At 40.3% G+C, this 13,783-nt stretch overlaps 4 protein-coding genes and 2 non-coding genes across 7 annotated transcripts; 3 read left to right on the top strand and 3 right to left on the bottom strand.

The window, feature by feature from the left end:
* Positions 1-12: 12 nt before the first annotated feature.
* LOC125575194 (DUF724 domain-containing protein 7-like) lies at positions 13-3,533 on the bottom strand. The gene is made up of 7 exons (XM_048741371.1): positions 2,803-3,533; positions 1,575-1,976; positions 1,372-1,491; positions 1,193-1,277; positions 959-1,101; positions 790-883; positions 13-702 (listed from the first exon to the last, which is right to left on the bottom strand). Exons 1-7 carry the CDS (start codon positions 3,265-3,267, stop codon positions 41-43), a joined length of 1,971 nt encoding a protein of 656 aa, XP_048597328.1. The 5' UTR covers positions 3,268-3,533; the 3' UTR covers positions 13-40.
* A 124-nt stretch (positions 3,534-3,657) lies between these two features.
* Positions 3,658-3,730, top strand: TRNAF-GAA. Its single transcript has one exon. It is a non-coding gene; the product is annotated as a tRNA-Phe (tRNA).
* A 1,489-nt stretch (positions 3,731-5,219) lies between these two features.
* LOC106368514 (probable protein phosphatase 2C 49) lies at positions 5,220-7,367 on the top strand. Of its 2 annotated transcripts, none has more exons than XM_013808501.3 (4): positions 5,220-5,539; positions 6,041-6,214; positions 6,292-6,527; positions 6,615-7,367. In XM_013808501.3, the coding sequence occupies exons 1-4, from the start codon at positions 5,381-5,383 to the stop codon at positions 7,171-7,173; spliced, it is 1,128 nt and encodes a 375-aa protein (XP_013663955.2). In that variant the 5' UTR covers positions 5,220-5,380; the 3' UTR covers positions 7,174-7,367. The 2 variants fall into 2 exon arrangements, with proteins under 2 accessions (XP_013663955.2, XP_013663956.2); XM_013808502.3 differs by having other exon boundaries at positions 5,221-5,539; positions 6,044-6,214.
* Positions 7,368-8,068: 701 nt separating this feature from the next.
* On the bottom strand, positions 8,069-8,816 carry LOC106368513 (ubiquitin-40S ribosomal protein S27a-3). Its single transcript, XM_013808500.3, has one exon. The coding sequence runs from the start codon at positions 8,725-8,727 to the stop codon at positions 8,254-8,256; it is 474 nt and encodes a 157-aa protein (XP_013663954.1). The 5' UTR covers positions 8,728-8,816; the 3' UTR covers positions 8,069-8,253.
* A 118-nt stretch (positions 8,817-8,934) lies between these two features.
* Positions 8,935-9,007, bottom strand: TRNAA-UGC. Its single transcript has one exon. It is a non-coding gene; the product is annotated as a tRNA-Ala (tRNA).
* A 947-nt stretch (positions 9,008-9,954) lies between these two features.
* Positions 9,955-12,758, top strand: LOC125578511. The gene is made up of 3 exons (XM_048741369.1): positions 9,955-10,301; positions 10,384-11,833; positions 11,924-12,758. Exons 1-3 carry the CDS (start codon positions 10,004-10,006, stop codon positions 12,132-12,134), a joined length of 1,959 nt encoding a protein of 652 aa, XP_048597326.1. The 5' UTR covers positions 9,955-10,003; the 3' UTR covers positions 12,135-12,758.
* The last annotated feature ends 1,025 nt before the right edge of the window (positions 12,759-13,783 follow it).

Below are 13,783 nucleotides of genomic sequence, written 5' to 3'. Positions count from 1 at the left end.
AAACATTTTAGATTATATTAGCTTATTGTGTAATTTATTATTACCATGGGGAAGTCACAGTTTCCCTAAACTCATGCTCCACATTCTGAACCTTTTGGTCGAGAATCTCTGCGTGGGACTGCATCAGAGCTATCTCCTTATCCTTTGTAACTTTTTCTTGCTTGACCAATGCTAGTTGTCTCTGCAACTCAACAATCTTCTTTGGCAATTCTTCAATATCTTCTTCCAACTTCCTTCTTTTGTTATCATTCTCTGTGATCCCTCTCTCAGCAACTTTTAACTCTTCCAACGCCCGCGTCTGGCTTTCTTTAACGGACAGCAGCTTGTCTATCCGAGAACAAGGTGCGGTAACATCGAACCCGTGTTCCTCTAGCTTGAGAAAACACTCTTTGATCCTGTTTATCTCAGTCACTGAATCGTCCACTTGTATGTAGCTGACTTTCTCTAACAGTCCAGTGAACTTCACCATTGCACCAATGGCGTCTCCTTCACGTGACTCTTCCTCGCACTCCAGCAGTGGGTTGAAATGTGGACGCTGTGGCACAGCTTTGAAGATCTCCATTGATTCAAGAACCTTCCAACACGGTGACTTCTTTACAAATGGTAGAACCATTGTTGAATCTTTCGCTTTAGGAGTTTCCACAACGTCAATGTGCTTTTCCACAACAGCATTATGAAGCATTGGATCACTAGCAGCCACACCTACACGTTATTATGCCAAAGAATGTTTCAAGAATCCAAAGAAACAAAATGGCGCTTCTTTACTTCATCAAAGTGAAAACAACATACCAGTCTTCTGTTTAGGCTCTTTGCTTATGAACTTATGTGGTCGTCCTCTTTTCCTCTTGTTTACACTCTCTCTGTTATTCGACTTCTCATGTGCCTGCATAGAGTCAGGATGATGAATAACCGATGCAGTTCAATGTTAAACAATGCTGCCAAAAAAACTAACATTCACCTTCACTCCAACGGAATCATTTTCAGAGCCCTTTTGACTCTTCACTGTCTTAAGTTTCTTCCTGGGAGGTGTTTTGACCGCTTGTTTTGCCAGCAGAGTTGTTGCTACTACACCCAGAACTATCGGTGAGCGAGACTCTTTAGCTGGAAACAGGTAACAACTTAGAATAGATTCATTTCAAGACACAACAACCAGAGTTCCAACAAAGTCTAACTATCATTTTTTAACACTTACTTTCTGCTATCTCCGGTTTCTTAGTGACTAGAGTGTTCTCACTGATCACAACATTAGCCATTTTGCTTGCTATCTCTCCAGATGACTGGTGCAGAAACAAACACAATACTTGTTATAACCTTAACTAATGCGACTGTTGAAATAGGGAGAAACTAATGTGAAGGAAATAACTAACTCACAACTGGAGTTTGAGGAAGATTCTTCACATTAGTGCCACTAGAAGACCGTGTCTTCCTCACTTTTACCCTTATGCGAGTTGACTCTTCAGCTGCATGTGGACTCTCCTTTCTATCCGAAACCTAAAAACCAGAACACACACACACACACATTCTTATCTCTCAATGCATGTTCATTCTCCAAAATGATGTAAGTAACAACTTACCTTTTCTTTTGTTTGCCAAACTCCATCTTTCCACTCCATAGATGGTCTTAACAGCGAGTGATCAAAGTCTTCACTCTTCTTGTTCCGACCCAAAAGCACAGTGTATTTATCCTCACAGAGAACCATGCTTACTACACTTGGACACCATCCACACTCGACCAGGACATCCACATTCTCCATCAACCCAAAAGGTCTTGAACCAAAAGACGGTGGTGAAGGCCTGATCTTGGAGTAAGGAACGTTTATCTTTCTGCATGCATTTTCTTCACCGTACTTCACCAGCAACGTCTCATCTTCGTTCTTCTTTATGATTATAGCCGGAGCCCAAATATCTCCAAACGGTTCCACCTTTGTTCTCACTTCCACCTCCGTTCCAGAGCTAAACTCTGACTCAGTCAATAGCTTCATCCCCACCCACACACACCCACAGAAAATAAATAGTGAAATGAGTTTTGATACCAACAGATAGAGCTGGTCATTCGGTTTATTCGGGTTTTTCGGGTTGGTTTATTCGGTTTTTTGGGTTCTTTGGTTTGGGAAAAATGCTGCCGAAGTAAACTGAACTATATTTCGGTTTGGTTTGGAATTTGGGTTATATAATTTGGTTTATTCGGTTTTTGAACTATATTAAAATTAAATTATTTTTTAAAAATTTTCCATTTAAAAATAATATTTTTAAATTTTTTTTTTTTTTTTTTAGTTTTTGCGGGTTGGCGGATACCCGCACTGAATTTTGGCTGACCCGCACCGGCTCCGCATAAAAGTCACTCAACCCGCACCCGCACCCGCGAACCAAATTTTTCAAATCACTCAACCCGCACCCGTCCGCAGCGGATCAAATGGAGCGGGGCCCGCGGATAATGATTCATATTCCCAGCACTATTCCGAATTAAACAGCAAACGGTTTATATATCGGTTTATTCAGTTAATTTGGTAAAAAAAAAATTTGGTTATGTAAACTTTGATTTTCAGGGGTTTTCTCGGTTTATTTCAGGTTGTATCGGTTTATTTGGTTAATATATTTCAAAAACTAATCGGTTTCTTGTTCGACGAACCAAACTGAACCTCAAACCGATTGAAATTTTAAAATTGGCTGATCGGATTAGTTCAACCCGATGTTAAACCAAAAACCAAAAATATCGGTTCGGTTTGGTTTATTCCGTTCACACTGACTGCCCAGCTCTACCAACGAAAATGAAAACTGTAATAATAAAGGAGAAGACCTTACTCGTTTTTCGCAACGAAACCACTCTTCATCTTTCCAAACCCAATGTGGCCGCATGTCCTTCCTTTCAACCTCGATGACATCTGGTTCGAATCTTAAGTACACCAAGAAACGCTCACCACGATCCAGAACTTTGATCACCCAACCAGACCACCAGCCACCTTTGTGAGCAGCGTCAATCATGTCACCTTCCTCAAAACCCACTTCAGGGAAAGGATCAAGCCGCGGAACGGGACGGATCAGACGGTAGAAAGCGGTGGTGATCAGGGGAGGAGAGTAGTCTTCGTTGGACAGAGGGTTCAAGTGGAGAACAGAGAGCTTCTTGCGCTTGGATGAAGCAAGGTTTTCTCGGAGAAGAGCGTGGTACCATACATTGCCAGTGGCGTAGTAGTGTTCGTCGGATGAGACTTCGATGTAAGAGCCTTGGGAAACGGAGAGCTTCTCCTTTCTCCCAGTTGTTGAAAGCATGTTTTGCTTATTATCACTAGAACCAGAGAGATAGTTGAGACAAGAAGAGATGAAAGAGAGAAAGAGAGAGAGAGATCAACGCTTACTTTAGTGTCATGTCCTTGAGAAAAGAGGTATTGTTGTTTTTTTCTCTGCGTACTAATTATGATTTGATAGGTAACTGTGTAGCGTGTGTAGTTGTGCCCGCCCATTGGTAAAACAAGTTTTAAAACCCATTAAGAAACAATGTACATCTCCTCCAATCACATTTGTGGCTCGCTTTGTTGTAATACGGATATATAATAGTATAGTTTATGAACTTTATGATACATCTCTATAATATACTTTCAAATGGTTTTCGAAGTAAGAGCGGAATCGATAAGTAAAAATAATTCACACTAATAACAAATTGCGGGGATAGCTCAGTTGGGAGAGCGTCAGACTGAAGATCTGAAGGTCGCGTGTTCGATCCACGCTCACCGCAATGATTTTTATCAACAATAGCTCGACATCGTTACTATTACGGCCGGTTTTTAATTTTGGTAATATTGTAATGAAGGTCGTGTATATACACGGAGGACTTAATTCTGGGTGCATAACACAGGCCCATTGGCTTGTGCACCCAAGGGATTGGCAATTAACCCGCACATCTTTTATACATGAACCTAACGGGTACTATTTGATGGTTCCAACATGCAAGACCTCGTGATAATGGATGGTAAAGTGAAAGCAAACATCATCGTCAACGTTGTAAATGGCCAACAAAATATTGAATAATAAAAGATGATCGTTTAACTCTGCATTTAACATATTTCTATTTTGCTTAATAATCGTCATATTTCAATTTATACATTACTTTTTGTCTGCTCTTTTACGCTCTTAATCTTAAGAGGCCAATTAAACAACGTTCCCTGATGATCCACCGACCACAACGAAAAATATATATTGAGCCAATCGGTTTCAAATAATTCATGAGTCAATACTTCATCGGCTGGAGTTGTTCAATTTTGTTCCATTAAGTTTTCGTAGATTAAGGCCCATTAGGTACCGCCACTCATCATTCATCATCAACGTGACGACATTCTCCGCGTCATGTGATGTTATTTAACTCATCTAATATCATATGGTATATAGTACCAGCAGCATAAGCTTAGCTGACTCATATATGCTGATGTAGTGCTGATTAACTTTTAATTCTTATTGGCGAAGTATATTTTGGGCTAAAGAAAAGTTCTAGATCAATATTTTTAATTGGTTACCAGACTTTCCACGAAACACGTTTCACATTTTAACAACACGTTAGATCTTGATCGAGTCTAAAAGAAAGATTATCCGATAAATAATTGGACCTCTTGTTTTTTTTTTCCCTCTTGTTCCAAATAATTGTCTCAAATGAAAACGGTCAAGAGGCTAATGCCACTAAATGATTCGTGACAAAAATTAAACCACGTAACCAAAAAAAAAAAAGACAACTGATGATGTGTCATGACCAACCGGTAAAGGTGGGACCCAACTCATCTCGGCGACTCCAGATAGATCTATTTTTGGGGGGGGTAATACCGTCAATTCACGAAACGCCAGTGTGGACACAGACAAACCTTTTAAAGATTCTAGCCGACAAAGTTCTTTATTTCGTAAACCACCCCTTATTATTTAACACTATTACAGAAACCTCCCCGTTATTTCTGAGGAAGTCCTCGGTAATTGTTCGTTCACTTGTTTGGTAAGTTTCCGTCTTCCGACGTCGTTTCGTGTACGCGCGTCAAATCTGAATCTCCTTTATAACGACACGTGGCATCAACAGGGGCTTAGTCTTAGCCGTGTGTAATCCACAAACTAAACACCGATAAAAAAACCACATAAGATACTCTGATTCGCTAACATGACCGCCACGTGTACAAATCCCTCACCGGTTACCCAGTCATCCGCAACTCGTCTTCTTCTTCGTATATATAAAAACAGAGGAAGGCAAAGGAGTCGGAGAATTTTCGCCTTCGAGAGGAAAAAATAAATACGCTAACTTCGAAATTGTCAAATCTACTTCGAGAACAAGTTAACGAACGGTGAATTTGAGTAAAAAGCTGATCTTGTTATAACCGCTAAAGTGAAATTGATTGTGAAAAAACAGAGAGAGATGGTAGCAGAAGCAGAGGTTGTGTTTCAACAGAGTTTGCCGGTGGTTCTGGATATTGACGGGGTTACTTCCGCCGTCGTATCTCCGCTTTCTTCTCCGAAATTGGGTATCCGTCGACCGACGGCGTCGGTTTCCGGCGGTTTATCGACTTCTCCGGTGGTAAGTTCTAAGCTCTCCGACATGTTTAAATGTTGTGTTTTTTTATTCTTTGTGAAAAGAGAATTGGGCTCTGAAATTAATCGTCTATAATTAGAAAGTAAACTCTCGAATTGATTGGTATTAAAGGTGATTATTTAGATTCGTTAAAGAAGATGACTTTATAGGAAAACGAAAACGATCTTGGAGCTTAAGCTTTAGGACGAGACCTTGTTCGTGTATGTTTGCGTGTGTTGGAGCAGATGTTAGATGCTTTGCTGTCTCGAATCTTTTGCAAATTAACTGGCTTTGGTAGTTATTGTGTTTGTTAGTATGTCTTGTCTTCATTGTTTCTGTTTCATTTATTGGTATTCTCTAATGAGCATGAGTTTTATTACTGTTTTTGGATCTGTATCTGATTAAAAGAATTTTGAACTTAAATTGAATGCCTACCGGTTAGGTCAGGACAGTTAACTGATTAATGTTTGCTATGTTGTGTATTTTTACCCTTTTGGGGGTCTAAAGCAGGAGGATGATTTTGATTCTAGTATCCCGGTTTACGTTCCAACAATCCGGTCAGGGAGCTACGCTGATATAGGGCCAAAGAGATCCATGGAAGACGAACACATTTGCGTAGATGATCTATCCTCCCAACTTGGTCGTCTATTCCAGTTGCCAAAGCCAAGTGCTTTCTATGCGGTAACTCATCGTTGCTGCATAACAAACAAAAATACTTTATTTAAGAATATAGAACCTGACTTTGACTTTTCTTTTAGGTTTTTGATGGTCACGGAGGATCAGAAGCAGCAACGTACGTAAAGCAAAACGCCATCAGGCTTTTGTTTGAAGATGATAACTTCCCACAGACATCTGTAGTGAACAGTGTTTATGTGGAAGAAGTCAAGAGTTCCTTGAGAAATGCGTTTCTTCAAGCTGATCTAGCTTTGGCTGAGGATTGCAGCATCAGCTCTTCCTCTGGTACCACTGCTCTTGCCGCTCTTATCTCCGGACGGTATGTGTGTGTGTTACCACCATTTAGTTTGTTTTTTAAACTTCTCTCTTTGGGATCTATATAACTTATACTTTTCATGTGCAACAGGCTCTTAATGGTTGCAAACGCTGGAGACTGCAGAGCTGTTCTTTGCAGAAAAGGGAAAGCGATAGAGATGTCTCATGACCATAGACCGATCAATATACCTGAGAGAATAAGAGTGGAAGAATCTGGTGGTGTTATTGAGGACGGTTACCTAAACGGAGAGCTATCTGTAACGCGAGCTCTCGGCGACTGGGACATGAAACGCCCCCACGGCTCTAACTCTCCGCTTATCTCCGAACCTGAGATCAAGCAGATAACTCTGACAGAGGAGGACGAGTTTCTTGTGATCGGGTGCGACGGGATTTGGGATGTTTTGACGAGCCAGGAAGCCGTTAGCGTTGTAAAACGCGGCTTGAATAGGCATGGTGATCCCGCGAGATGTGCGAGAGAGCTCGTGATGGAGGCTCTGAGGCTGAACACGTTTGATAACTTAACGGCGGTTGTGGTATGTTTTGTGACGGTAGACCGAGAGGGTGAGGCGGTGGTTCCTTTGGAGAAGAAACGGTGTTGTAGCCTTACGCCGGAGGCTTTTCGGAGCTTGAGGAATCTGTTGGATGGCTGATATATACTATGATGTTAATTGGAGAAACTGATGATGACGAAAAATCTCTTCCACGCTGCTTTTGTATATGTGACTCGGACACAACTTAAGCTGCTGAGAAGAGTCCTTATTGAGATAGAGTGTGTATATTATGCGTGCTTGTAATATGTGATTACAATTTTGTGTACAAACTGTTGATTGTTGTGTGTATAGTGTGAGAGCAAAAAAAACGGATAAGTACATAATATGCAATTCTTGATCACATCTTTCCTTGAGTATTGACAATTACGTAATGACCTGAATCTTGTTCGCAACTTGTCTTGTAACGATAACACACTCTCAAATTGTTAAGCCATTAACTTCGAAGTTGCTTACTATTCTTGTTTGGTATATATGTAATTTGGCTTTGACCGATCATGTGTTAAATGTTACTGGCAAGGACGTCGACGTGATTGTTGAGAATGCTCTCGTCTGATTAATGTTATGGCATTTTAAATCATTAAGATTAATGGAACATGCATAGGTCTTGTATTCGGAGAACACTTGCATTCTAACATTATCAAATTAGCAATCCAAATTCGCATGATATTCAACGATGCAAACTCTTAGGTGTATCTTCTAAATGTTACTAGATTCATAAGTGTTAAATTTAAACACAAACTACTTTGTCTCTCTAGTGAATAAATGAACCCAATACTATTTAGATTTTGAACGATCGATTCATATCTATGAGGAATAGGGAGCTAAACCGGCATAACTAACATTCATCTAAAATGTCAATCATTAGAGAAACCATAAGGTTTCAAACATGAAACCAACATGCAGCTCAAACATGACCAACATTTTCAGAAACAGATTAGCATTGCCGTGAAACTGTTTTTCAATCTAATTCGCAAACATAATCGGGATAGCAAGATAAGAGATGATTGAAGATATTGCAAGAAATGTATTTTAGACTAATCAAAGTTCCAACATAATTAAAAAACGAAATCCAGACCAAAAGCAGTTCAACAACGAATCCATTACATAATAAGACAAAAAACGCTTATAAAACTACCAAACCGAAATCGAGAGAGATCATCAATCAACCGGTTCGATAAATCACGCCTCGGCTCCCTCCTTCTGGTAAACATAGGTAAGCCCACACTTACCACAGTAGTGACGATCGAAGTGACTCGCCATGAAAGTCCCCGCACCGCAAGTCGCGTTAGGACACTCCTTCCTCAGCCTCTGCACCTTGCCGGACCCGTCCACCTTGTAGAACTGGAGCACGGCGAGCTTCACCTTCTTGTGCTTGTGCTTGATCTTCTTGGGCTTGGTGTACGTCTTCTTCTTCCTCTTCTTCGCGCCACCACGGAGACGGAGGACGAGATGAAGCGTCGACTCCTTCTGGATGTTGTAGTCGGCGAGCGTGCGGCCGTCTTCCAGCTGCTTCCCGGCGAAAATCAGTCGCTGCTGGTCGGGAGGGATGCCTTCCTTGTCCTGGATCTTGGCCTTGACATTGTCGATGGTGTCGGAGGACTCGACCTCGAGGGTGATTGTTTTTCCCGTAAGGGTTTTCACAAAGATCTGCATCTTTGCGGCGGTGTGCTAATTTGCTTGAAACAACAGCGAAATGATGAGGAGGAGGATTATGTAGGAGAGAAGGAACGCTAGGGTTTTGGACTCTGCTGTTACGTATCTACCCTTTGCAAAAATAAAACTAACTGGGTTTTAGTTTGGGCTTTTCACTGAATATCCTTAGGCCCATTTTGATGTAAATTAAGGGGGAAAAAAGAGAAGTGGAGATGCAGGGAATCGAACCCTGTGCCTCTCGCATGCAAAGCGAGCGCTCTACCATATGAGCTACATCCCCGATTTATTAATAATAGTAACTCGTTCATCAAATTATAATGAGTCAGAGAAACCATTATGTTCTATATTTAATATTTTGGCTTGTATGGTTTTTTTTTGTCAGGTTAATTATGCTATTACAAATTATGAGAAACATTACATAGACGATATTACAGCCGATAATTCTACCTGCCTTATGAGGATTCACGTCTGACTGCATCACTCTGAGTATCTCTATGAGATTCATTCCTGACGGTACTCCTTGCGCCATGCTGAAGATCTCCTGTAAACATTTTTTCTAATTTTCTGCATGATTCGTCTTTTCCGGGAATTGAAACCCATAACTCTTCCTGTAGAAATTGCGTTGTATATTTTGGCTTGTATGTTTATTACTAAAGGTTGCAAACTCTTTGGTGTTCGTTGTTTTTGAACTCTTGAAACCGCCCTGTTATAGCGGTTAAGGTTCCCTCATCTTCTCTATTCGTTGTTAGAAGTTAGCACTGTTTTACTACTCTTAATGGTGTCTTAATTTCAGTAACCCAACAGAAACCCGTGTAAACATAAAAAGTATAGTCGTTTGGAAAATTAGATGGGACATTGAGGAAGTTTGGACGTAAAACATGATGACAATTGATTGGAAGAACTAGGAAAAACGGAAGAAAGTTACATCGTGGAAAACTAAAACGCCAAGACTTGCGTTGACTAAGGTCTATGGCAGGTCAACGTCAAAAAGAAAGAAACGGACGTAAAGGAGACGATGCAGGAGACTTTCCACTAACCACAGTAGTATCCACCACTACTCAACTAAAGCCAACAAGGCAATCACCACGTCTCTCCACCAATCATTACGCTCCGTCACCAATTCCCGAAACTACCCTCCTACTCGATCAACTCATCTCTACTTCAAGGGTAAAACCGTAAACTCACGACCACTTTAATAATATAAAGGCGAGAAGAAAAAGGTTAATAGTTACTATAATAATAATTGAGAAGCCCTTTTGGCACTGAAGTTGCGGCGATGAACGCGGCGGGCGAAGGAGATGTCGAAACCAAGCAGACGGTGGTGGCGGCGGCGGAGATGGCCGAAGCGCAGTACGTGAGGGCGAAGACGGCGGTTTGGTGGGACATAGAGAACTGCCAAGTCCCCAAAGGCGTCGACGCTCATGGGATCGCGCAGAACATTAGCTCGGCCCTGGAGAAGATGAACTATCTCGGCACAGTCTCGATCTCCGCCTTCGGAGATACGAATCGTATCCCTCCGGCGATTCAGCAAGCTCTTAACTCCACCGGAATTGCACTCAACCACGTCCCCGCCGGTAAAATATTTATTTCTCTCTGTCACTTAGGGTTTCTACTGTTCATGTAGCTAAGTGGTTTATGTTGGATACTTTTTTTCAGGAGCTAAAGATGCGAGTGATAAGAAGATTCTAGTGAACATGTTTTGCTGGGCGCTTGATAACCCTGCGCCTGCGAACTTCATGCTGATCTCTGGGGATAGAGACTTTTCAGACGCTCTTCACCAGTTGAGGTTGAGACGTTACAACGTTCTCTTGGCTCAGCCTCGCAAAGCTTCTGTTCCGCTTGTTCACGCTGCGAGGACCGTGTGGCTGTGGACTAGCTTGTCAGCTGGTGGGATGCCTCTCTCGAAAAGCGAAAGCTTGCAGCTTATCGCCAATGCGCCAACGCAGGAGTGTGTTCCGTCAAGCCAACCTCAGGATTCGAACAAATTCAAGGCTAAGTACCTTCCAAAACCTCCTCCTCCAGCGCCTAATAACTACCAACAACGTCAGCAGCAACAGAATACTCAAGGGAAGCTGATTAAGAAACCTCATGAGCTTTTTAGAATCAGTGAGCCGTCTTCTTCCACCACCATACCTGCTCCTCCCATTTTACCCACTACCAATGTTAATGCGATGAGTAATCCTCAGAATCAGTACAACTATGCTCCTAGACCTGGTCCGTATCCTCCTAGGCAGCCTTACCATAACCCTGATCCTTCTTGGAATAACGGAGGTAGCATCCCTAACTATTATCCCAATGCTTCTAGGCCAGGTTCTCCTAATATGCGACCGCCTTATGGTAATGTTTTCCGTCCTTACCGGCCAGAGAATCTGCATCCTCCTATGAATAATGGTTTCCGACCGAGGAATGACGGTCCTAGGTTTATGACTCCACCTGATCTCAGCAACCTAAGTGTGTCTCAGTATCCAAGCCAAACTCAAACTCAGAATCGTCCTAATTTTTATCCTCAAGTTAGACAGGAGTTCAGACCAAAGATGGAATCATCATCATCGTCTCTTAGCTTAAACAGTGGAAATAAAGTTTATCTTCCACGGAGTAGTAGCGCCCCAGTAACCAGTACTACTACAACCACAGTGAACACCACCAACTCAACCACTCATGGAGTCTCGCCTCCTCAGCCTCCAGTGGTTACTTCTGGATCTGGTTCCAGCAATGGTACGTGGGGAACAACACAAGAGTGCCCACAGCCACCGTCTGAGTATGTTCAAGGCCTTATAGGGGTTATCTTACATGCTCTAAACATCTTGAAAACCGAAAAAGTTAGTCCCACCGAGCCTAATATCTCCGATTGCATTCAGTATGGAGATCCGAAGCATCACGGTACTGATATAAAGAAAGCTTTAGAGAGTGCAGCGGAGCACCAAATGATCATGGTTGTAAACATGGGTAAACTGAAGCTTTACCTTGTCAAAGATGAACCTCTATGGAACTGCGTAAACCCTTTAGGGGGCAACCCTAAGCAATACCCAAAAGCAGCTTGGGATAGACTTCATCAGTTTCTAACCTCATCCTCTGGGCGTGTGGCGATTATGGCAACGCAGTGCAGGTCAGTAAAAAAATGTTTACCTTATAGCTAATATTCACGATTAATGAATCATTTTAACATTCTTTTTTCTTCTTTGGATATGATATTTAGGTATGAAGCTGCACAGATTCTGAAAAAGCAATGCCTAAAAGAGTATGCTATAGGTGACATAGTTCAGATCTTGGATATAACAGCAACCTGGAAGAAATGGATTACTTATAATCAAACAGGATGGAAACCAATTACTGTTAACCTTGCTGCTGCAGAGATTACAAACAGGAAAGCTACTGAAACCGTGACAGGTATCCAACCTGTTGCCTGAAATATTGTTCCATGAAGAAGTGAAGATGTAGTAGTAGCCTATGGGTACACTACTTTGAATATCAAATATAGAGCACACTAAGACATGGATGTTTTCCATATCTAAAAACTTCAGAACTATGATGAATCTGAAGTCTGGAGTACTAGTTACCTTAGTAGTAGTAGGCACGGTTTTCTTTTATTTTTCTTTTTTCATTTTACTATCGTCGGTTCATGACAAATGAGTCAAGGCTAAAAATATGGGGGGGGGGGGGGGGGGGGGGGGGGATGGTTAAGGTTTGGACCTATTGGTTATGTATTAGTACATGGTTGGGTTCTATAAAAACCTTAGTGTTGCTCTCAAGAAGAAGGGAGATTTGCTCAATTTCATCATCTTAAGGGATAAACAAGTTAGTGGAAAAGCAACGTTGATTTGGGAATCTCTGCATCGCCAACGTTGCTGCAGTCTGTTTCTTTTGGTCTAATGAGATTAAGAGATATCTACTGTGATATGGATGGATAATATCTGTAGCTTTGCCCGTTTTCTTTTTTTTTATATTTACCTGCGTCTTATTTTGTAGTCTGAAGACTCTGAACCACGAAGTTTCATTTTCTTTATATGAATATTACTCCTATGTTTTATGTTTGTCCAGGCTCTATATCTTATAGATAGCTATAGAATCTTTTCTAAATCCTAACTTATATAGGATTCATACAAGGACTAGTAATTGTCATTACCTCAAGTTTGAAATTTGAAGCAGACAGATGCCTTAAAGTCGAGGTACTTTTGTGGTAACCTAAAACTAATTATTCAAACCGAAATTGCACTGATTGGCAAAACATTTGCAAAAGCATTATAATTTTTGCTGTCTAATGAACAGTTATTGGAAAAAAAAAATTTTCTAATCCTAAGTTACATAGGATTCTGTTACGTTCTTCTACTTTAACAATCTGTTCCAGTTAATTCATCTCTAGTAAATTGTCAGTCAAGACATACATTTTCATTTTACTAGTGTGTTATGCCCTATTGTTATTCTCTACGTTGCATGGAAGCTTTATCGAACGTACGCTTCCCGCTTCGGAACCGGAATCGGAATCGGAACCTTGTGGAAACTTGCGGAATCTCGCTTCCAAAACGTTTCTAAAATATTCTCTTTAAAAACTTGTTGGAAGCTTACGATTCCGTTTTGGAATCACGCTTCCGTTTTTAAAAAAAAAATGAAATGTATATCAATAAAATATAAAACCACAGTTTTAATCTATATAAAATAAAAAAAATTAATAGTAATAAATATTGAATTATAAATATACAAATATTAAAAATAATACTATAAATTATCTTTACGCATTAAGATTTTTTATTAAAGATATAGCACATATTAAAATATATTGTGTCAATTATTTATGAAGTAATAAAATTAATTAATATAATATTTTTTTGTAAACTTCATTTATGTGTATTTTTACAGTTTTAATATAAAATCATTTCAAAATTATTATAAATGAATAAATACATTATTTCAAATTTAAATCATATAATTTTTAGTCCTATTTTTTTTTAAAATTAATATATATTATATATATATATATTTATGTATTTATTTATATATGGATATACGCTTCCAACATGTACCCGCTTCTTAATATTTTAAAAAGTCTCGCTTCTGCGCT

This window comes from Brassica napus, chromosome A9 (assembly GCF_020379485.1).
Source record: "Brassica napus cultivar Da-Ae chromosome A9, Da-Ae, whole genome shotgun sequence".
NCBI classification, from domain to species: domain Eukaryota; kingdom Viridiplantae; phylum Streptophyta; class Magnoliopsida; order Brassicales; family Brassicaceae; genus Brassica; species Brassica napus.
This window is presented reverse-complemented; position numbering and strand designations above follow the sequence as displayed.

Excerpts from the sequence above, each read along its gene's own strand:
- LOC125575194 (XM_048741371.1), bottom strand. The coding sequence starts at position 3,267 with ATGCTTTCAACAACTGGGAGAAAGGAGAAGCTCTCCGTTTCCCAAGGC. Across the intron at positions 1,977-2,802 it reads GGTTTCGTTGCGAAAAACGA|CTATTGACTGAGTCAGAGTT; the intron begins GTAAGGTCTTCT and ends GTGGGGATGAAG. Across the intron at positions 884-958 it reads ATGATTCCGTTGGAGTGAAG|GCACATGAGAAGTCGAATAA; the intron begins GTGAATGTTAGT and ends GACTCTATGCAG.
- LOC106368514 (XM_013808501.3), top strand. The coding sequence starts at position 5,381 with ATGGTAGCAGAAGCAGAGGTTGTGTTTCAACAGAGTTTGCCGGTGGTT. Across the intron at positions 6,215-6,291 it reads AGCCAAGTGCTTTCTATGCG|GTTTTTGATGGTCACGGAGG; the intron begins GTAACTCATCGT and ends CTTTTCTTTTAG. Across the intron at positions 6,528-6,614 it reads GCCGCTCTTATCTCCGGACG|GCTCTTAATGGTTGCAAACG; the intron begins GTATGTGTGTGT and ends CATGTGCAACAG.
- LOC106368513 (XM_013808500.3), bottom strand. The coding sequence starts at position 8,727 with ATGCAGATCTTTGTGAAAACCCTTACGGGAAAAACAATCACCCTCGAG.
- LOC125578511 (XM_048741369.1), top strand. The coding sequence starts at position 10,004 with ATGAACGCGGCGGGCGAAGGAGATGTCGAAACCAAGCAGACGGTGGTG. Across the intron at positions 10,302-10,383 it reads ACTCAACCACGTCCCCGCCG|GAGCTAAAGATGCGAGTGAT; the intron begins GTAAAATATTTA and ends ACTTTTTTTCAG. Across the intron at positions 11,834-11,923 it reads ATTATGGCAACGCAGTGCAG|GTATGAAGCTGCACAGATTC; the intron begins GTCAGTAAAAAA and ends TATGATATTTAG.